This window comes from Notolepis coatsorum (assembly GCF_963971535.1).
Source record: "Notolepis coatsorum genome assembly, chromosome: 3".
NCBI lineage: Eukaryota > Metazoa > Chordata > Actinopteri > Aulopiformes > Paralepididae > Notolepis > Notolepis coatsorum.
The window spans coordinates 4484203-4491813 of NC_140167.1; the positions used below are offsets into that span (position 1 = coordinate 4484203).

At 50.9% G+C, this 7611-nt stretch overlaps 1 protein-coding gene across 1 annotated transcript in view; it reads right to left on the reverse strand.

The window, feature by feature from the left end:
* Window positions 1–228: 228 nt before the first annotated feature.
* LOC311225133 (coiled-coil domain-containing protein 85C-A-like) overlaps window positions 229–7611 on the reverse strand; it is a gene marked incomplete at both ends in the record, with an annotated part of 44125 nt that continues 36742 nt past the window's right edge. The window contains 3 exons of the mRNA XM_084310337.1: window positions 229–318; window positions 4523–4624; window positions 5852–5947. Coding sequence (XP_084166463.1) covers window positions 229–318; window positions 4523–4624; window positions 5852–5947 — 288 coding nt within the window. The remainder of the gene's footprint in view (window positions 319–4522; window positions 4625–5851; window positions 5948–7611) is intronic.

Below are 7611 nucleotides of genomic sequence, written 5' to 3' on the forward strand. Positions count from 1 at the left end.
GAGACTCGTCGGCGTCTTGTCCACGGTGTCGGTGTTTCGGAAGCTATTGTCCGTCGAGAGGAACCGGATCCCCATCGAGGAGGGCGGGGGTTATACCGTATATAGTAGGGGAGCGCGTGGGTCACAGGAGCACCGGACCGCCAGGTTACTCTGCACAGTGTTTTTCTCTGCGGCGGTGCCCCCTGGTGGAGAGGGCGGGTTGATGCGGTCGTTGTTATCCGTTTTTTGTTACAAAGGCGCTTTGTACTGGTTGCCTGACAGGTGCTGCCGGATGGAGGGCTTGGAGCCCGCGGCATCACCCAGCTTTCTCCAAACCACCTGGGAGAGGAGGAGAGGAGAGGAGAGGGGAGGAGAGGGGAGGGGAGGAGAGGGGAGGAGAGGAGAGGAGAGGGGAGGGGAGGGGAGGAGAGGAGAGGAGAGGAGAGGAGAGGAGAGGAGAGGAGAGGAGAGGAGAGGGGAGGGGAGGAGGGGAGGGGAGGGGAGAGGAGAGGGGAGGGGAGATGAGAGGAGGGGAGGGGAAGAGAGGAGAGGGGAGGGTAGGAGAGGAGAGGGGAGGAGAGGAGAGGAGAGGAGAGGAGAGGAGAGGGGAGGGGAGGGGAGGGGAGGAGAGGAGAGGAGAGGAGAGGAGAGGGGAGGGGAGGGGAGGGGAGGGGAGGGGAGGAGAGGAGAGGAGAGGAGAGGAGAGGAGAGGAGAGGAGAGGAGAGGAGAGGAGAGGAGAGGAGAGGAGAGGGGAGGGGAGGGGAGGGGAGGGGAGGGGAGGGGAGGGGAGGGGAGGAGAGGAGAGGAGAGGGGAGGGGAGGGGAGGGGAGGGGAGGGGAGGGGAGGGGAGGGGAGGGGAGGGGAGGGGAGGGGAGGGGAGGGGAGGAGAGGAGAGGAGAGGAGAGGAGAGGAGAGGAGAGGAGAGGAGAGGAGAGGAGAGGAGAGGAGAGGAGAGGAGAGGAGAGGAGAGGAGAGGAGAGGAGAGGAGAGGAGAGGAGAGGAGAGGAGAGGAGAGGAGAGGAGAGGAGAGGAGAGGAGAGGAGAGGAGAGGAGAGGAGAGGAGAGGAGAGGAGAGGAGAGGAGAGGAGAGGAGAGGAGAGGAGAGGAGAGGAGAGGAGAGGAGAGGAGAGGGGAGGGAGGGGAGAGGAGAGGAGAGGAGAGGAGAGGAGAGGAGAGGGGAGGGGAGGAGAGGAGGGGAGGAGAGGAGAGGAGGGGAGGGGAGGAGAGGAGAGGAGAGGAGAGGAGAGGAGAGGAGAGGAGGAGTGGAGAGGAAAGGAGTGGGGAGGAGAGGATAGGAGAGGGGAGGAGGGGAGAGGAGTGGAGAAGGGAGGAGAGGAGAGGGGGAGGAGATGAGAGCAGGGGAACAGAGGAGAGAGGAGAAGAAAGACAATGTCAGATAATGCCATTATTAGGGATGAATTGATATATCAGCAGACTGTATCGGCCGATTTGGACTTTTCTTTTCATCATCATTTGTGAGTAACGAGCAATTCTCGGGGGGAAACACAGCAATCATTTGTGGCCAGCCCTAGCATAGGTAGAATCTATTGTGTTATATCAGTTATAACATAAGATAAGATCCTTTATTGATCCCCCTGGGGGACATTTGGGCGTCATAGCAGCGTGGGGGAGGGGGGGGGGGGGTACAGGTATGGGCAGGGTGATGGTTTAGTAGAAAGATATATATATAGGCCATAAAATGTGATCTAAATATAAAAAAGATGAGGAAAAAAGAACCAAGGGGTGACAGTGGCTCGGGAGGTAGAGCAGTCGTCTGGTAATCCGGAGGTTCCCGGTTTGATTCCCGCTCCTCCTGGGCAGCGTGTCGATGTGTCCTTGAGCAAGACACTTAACCCCTAACTGCTCCCGATGATTGCCTCCGCCGTCGGTGAGTGAATGTGTGAGTGAGTGGGTCAAATGTGAGGAACAAAATTGTAAAGCGCTTTGGATAAAAGCTGCTATATAAAAAAGCAGCCATTTACCATAACCAGTGTAAACAATACAATTAACTGATTATAATTAAGTTAGCGACAGAGAGTGGAAAAATAGATATTTATCTCTATGAAAATGTTAGAGATCATTACTTTAAGCATCGGTGTGACCCGCGCGTGACCTGCGTATCTGACCCTCGTTAATAGGGGGGGGGGGGGGGGCGTATCGACACACAGTGCGTTGTGAATGGTGCGTATTGTGCTTCCATAGCTTGCCCTCTGATGTACCGGCCGCTGAGTGAGTGGCCCGGGGGGTCACCGTTAGGATAACACTGGCCCCTTGTCCGCGGCTGGTATAGTTACATACACAGTTGTGTTACAGGTATTATGGGCTACGATACGACGTTAGCAGCGGCGGGCGCGACAGAGGAGGAGGAGCCGCCCGTCTCCATTACAGCAGGGAGTTTCCCACGGTTAGCCGCTCGATATATATACGCTAACGTTCAGCTGCTCTCTCTCCGATTGGACGGGAGCAGAGTTGAGTCATAATGAATGATGTCCCGCCCCCTCTGGGGAGAGTGACCTTGGGCCATCATCATCATCATCATCTTCATCATCATATCTCATATTTATTGTTCTTATTTCAGTTTCAGTTTAGACTTAGACTCTCTCTCTCTGTCTCTGTCTCTCTCTCTCTCTCTGTCTCTCTCTCTCTCTCTCTCTCTCTCTCTCTCTCTCTCTCTCTATCTCTCTCTCTCTGTGTCTCTGTCTATCTCTCTCTCTCTGTCTCTGTCTATCTCTCTCTCACTCTCTCTCTCTCTCTCTCAATTTGATGGGAGCAGAGTTGAGTCATAATGAATGATGTCCCGCCCTCTCTGGGGAGAGTGACCTTGGGCCATCATCATCATCATCATCATCATCATATCTCATATTTATTGTTCTTATTTCAGTTTCAGTTTAGACATTATTTGAACAGGGACAGCACACATTAATGAACATCACTGTAAATGTGTGAGGCAGTGTTGTAGCCAAAGCTCATTTTAAACCGTTGTCCCTGGGCTTGGTGTTAAAAAGTCACAGTGGTAAGGGTCAAGGTTAAAGGGACAACGTAGCCTCTAAACGCTAACCTAACATAACGGAAGGTCCACAGTAGTAGTAAGAGTAGTAGTACTAAAACTAGTAATAGTAGTAATATTAGTAGTAATAGTAGTAGTAAGATTATTAATAATAGTAGTAGTAATAGTAATAGTAGTAGTAGTAATAGTAATAGTAATAGTAATAGTAGTAGTAATAGTAGTAGTAGTAATAGTAGTACTATTAGTAGTAGCTGTAATAGTAATAGTAGTAAGAGTAGTAATATTAGTAGTAGTAAGAGTAGTAACCAGGGGCGGGGCTAGGGGGTGGCTACTTGGGCTCAAGCCCTGAATGTTTTCTGAAAAGCCCCGAATCTATTTTCAATTTTTTTTTTTTTTTTTTTTGACAATTCATCATTGTTACATGAAAATATGTTTGCACCAGATTTAGCAGAAGCTAATTTCCATCTGTAGTCTATCTAGCTGCTAACTGTATTTGAGTGAGTTAAGTCTTGGTGTTATGGTAGACTCAGACCTAAGCTTTAAATCACAATCAACAAGTTGACAAAAACTTAATTCTTCCACCTTAGAAACATAGCTAAAGTACGGCCATTTATAAATCAAAAGGACGCTGAAAACCAGATCCATGCCTTTATCTCAAGCCGACTCGACTACTGTAATGCACTCCTTACCGGCCTCCCGAAAAAATACAATGATAACAATTTTATTGCAATGCACTATTGCATTATTTATTTATTCTATTTTACTAACTATTTTATTGCACTGCACTATTTTACTTTGTATCAGTGATAATCAAACCGTAAACAAAGATGCATATTAACACTTTCAAGGTGGTGGTATAAGTAAAACATTGTGGTGTCGAAGTAAAAAAAATCTATCTATCCTATCTGGGCTAATGGTGCGTTCACGTCAGGTGGGAAGAAGCGGAAGAACCAGCTTCCGACTGGGAAAAGCCATTCACGTCAGCCTCCTAGTGGTAATTCCTACTAGGTCATATGGGAGTTTTTTATATACCCCGATATCTCCCACTTCGCGTCCCGAAATGCGGAAGTATCAACCATCATGGCAGCAAGCTTGACGGCGATGTCGGCAATACAAGGTAAATACAAATCAAAATGATCACTTTGATCACATAATCAGAATAATACAATCATACTGCTGTACTCTTCATATGAAAAACGAGCTATACTTGCTGCTGTTCGTCTACAGTTGATTTTAAAGTAACTTGCTAACGACTTGTAGCAATAGGTTAGCAGTAGGCTAACAGTAGGCTAAGATCGCCATCTTGGATGTGGGCGTTTCCTCGAGTTCAACGCGTGAATGCTTCCTAGTTGTAGCAACGAGATGTCATCTGGTTCGTCCGCTTCTTCCCACCTGACGTGAACGCACCATAAGCCCCGGATCTCCTACAATCCTAAATCCGCCCCTGGTAGTAACAGTAGTAGCTCAAGGACACTGAATACCAGGATAGACACATGGGGTCGTCACACAGGTTACAGGACGGCTCTCTGACTCACGTTGCACATCTCCCTGACGATGGCCTTCTCCTTCTCACTGAGGTCCTCCTCGTAGTCCTCTGGGGCCTGGTGCCTGTCCAGCTGCTCGTGCACCTCCAGCACCTGCACACACACACGCACACACACACATTTACACAAATGATTTATACAATGGCCAACACCATGGTAAAACTGAAATGACCATCAACGACCATGATTCTCAAAGGCTGTTTGTCAACAAACATTATTTGACACATTTGAACCCTTTCACTATCAACTACAGAAGGTTAACATTTCACTACCACAGGGCAAGGCGGGGCAAGGCGGGACAAGGCGGGACAAGGCAAGACAAGGCTGGACAAGGCGGGACAAGGCAAGACAAGGCTGGACAAGGCGGGACAAGGCAAGACAAGGCGGGGCAAGGCGGGGCAAGGCGAGACAAGGCGGGGCAAGGCTGGGCAAGGCGGGACAAGGCGGGGCAAGGCGGGGCAAGGCTGGACAAGGTGGGACAAGGCAAGACAAGGCTGGACAAGGCGGGGCAAGGCGGGACAAGGCAAGACAAGGCTGGACAAGGCTGGACAAGGTGGGACAAGGCGAGACAAGGCGGGGCAAGGCGGGGCAAGGCGGGACAAGGCGGGACAAGGCGGGACAAGGCAAGACAAGGCTGGACAAGGTGGGACAAGGCGGGGCAAGGCGGGACAAGGCAAGACAAGGCTGGACAAGGCGGGACAAGGCTGGACAAGGTGGGACAAGGCGAGACAAGGCGGGGCAAGGCGGGACACGGCGGGGCAAGGCAGGACAAGGCGGGGCAAGGCGAGACAAGGCGGGGCAAGGCGGGGCAAGGCGGGACAAGGCGGGGCAAGGCGGGGCAAGGCTGGACAAGGCGGGACAAGGCAAGACAAGGCTGGACAAGGCGGGGCAAGGCGGGACAAGGCAAGACAAGGCTGGACAAGGCGGGGCAAGGTGGGACAAGGCAAGACAAGGCTGGACAAGGCGGGACAAGGCTGGACATGGTGGGACAAGGCGAGACAAGGCGGGGCAAGGCGGGGCAAGGCGGGACAAGGCGGGGCAAGGCAGGACAAGGCGGGGCAAGGCGGGACAAGGCGGGGCAAGGCAGGACAAGGCGGGGCAAGGCGGGGCAAGGCGGGACAAGGCGGGACAAGGCGGGACAAGGCGGGGCAAGGCGGGACAAGGCGGGACAAGGCAGGACAAGGCGGGGCAAGGCGGGACAAGGCGGGACAAGGCAGGGCAAGGCGGGGCAAGGCGGGGCAAGGCGGGAAAAGGCAGGACAAGGCGGGACAAGGTGGGGCACGATGTGGGCAAGGCGCGGCCGGACCTACAGTACATTACCTTCATGGCGTGAACCACGGCCTCTGGTTTCTGACCCGAGGGGAGGAGGAAGGAGGCGGGAGGAGAAGGCTCCCCGCTGGGACTCCTCACAGAACCCTGGGGACACAGGAAGGAGAACATAATACTGTAATTTACATTTAGTCATTTAGCTGAACGCTTTTATCCAAAGCGACTTACAAGTTCTGTACGACAAGTCAGTAGGAAGGGTACAACTCTATTAGCTGAGTAACAATGTTCATCAATGTGTTAAGACTTGAGTGCTATATTGTTGAGTGTATGTTAGTATTATTATTATTATTATTATTATTATTATTATTATTATTATTATTATTATTAGGAAGAGTGCATGACAGTAAGAAGAAGGTTATTATATATATTTTCTTTTTCAGATATTGATTGAAGAAGTGCGTCTTTAGTCGACGACAAATGATTGCTCAGGTTCCGGCTGTCCTAATTGTGGTGGTTAGTTCGTTCCACCATTGTGGGGCAAGGACCGAGAATAGGCGGGAATCGGCTAATGCAAACACACACACGCACATTTGTTGTATTAGTAATAGTAGTAGGATTAGTAGCTATAGTGGTAGTTATAGTAGTTGTTGTAGTAGTATTACTATTAGTAGTTATAGTAGTAGTTATAGTAGTAGTCTTCTATCAGCATGTGACCTGTCCCACCAGAGGCGAGAACATATTAGACCATGTATACTCGCAATTTAAGAATGGGTACAAGTCACAGGCTCTTAGTCCATTCGGTAAAAGCGATCACGCCGCAATTTTTCTTTTGCCTAAGTACAAACAGAGTCTCAAGCGAACGCCGGTGGTCTCGCGAGAGGTTAAGCGTTGGGCCGTGACGTCAGTGGAGTCACTCCAAGCAGTGCTGGGAAGCACAGAATGGAGTGTATTCCGTGATAACACAGCCAATATTAACGAATACACCGAAACGGTGATTGACTATGTCTGTACTCAGGTAGAAGTAATAATCCCCACCACCAAAATTAATATCTACCCAAATCAAAAGCCCTGGGTAGACAAATCCGTCCGTGAGGCTCTGAAAGTGCGCACATCAGCATACAACACCGGGCTGGTGACAGGCAACATGGAAGAACACAAGATGGCAAGATACAACGTCAGGAGAGCAGTAATAGAGGCAAAACGGCGTTACAGGGATAAAGTTGAACTTCAGTTTGAACAGGCTGACTCTAGAGGCATGTGGCAGGGCCTCAGAACAATGACAGACTACAAAGGAACCCCCCTCAAACTGAACAGTGACATCTCCTTAGCAAATGATCTCAACTCCTTCTATGCGAGGTTTGAGGCTGTGAATAACAACACCAGCCTACAAACCACGGCAATGGGGGGGGGGGGGTCTGCTGATGGAGACTCAGTGTTCAGGGTAACAGAGCATGAGGTGAGACGGATCTTTAAAAAAGTGGATATCAGGAAGGCAGCAGGACCGGACGGCATCCCCGGCCGCGTCCTAAAAGTCTGTGCCGACCAACTGGCCCCGGTATTCACTGACATCTTCAACCTGTCCTTGGAACAGGCCGTCATCCCCACCTGTCTGAAGAAGTCCACCATCATCCCTGTACCCAAAAAATCTACGCCCGCTTGCCTCAACGACTACCGCCCTGTAGCCCTCACCTCCATAGCCATGAAGTGCTTTGAGAAGCTAGTGAAGGGCTACATCTGTTCCTCCCTCCCCATCAACCTGGACCCTCTGCAATTTGCATATCGCCCCAACAGGTCCACGGAGGACGCCATAG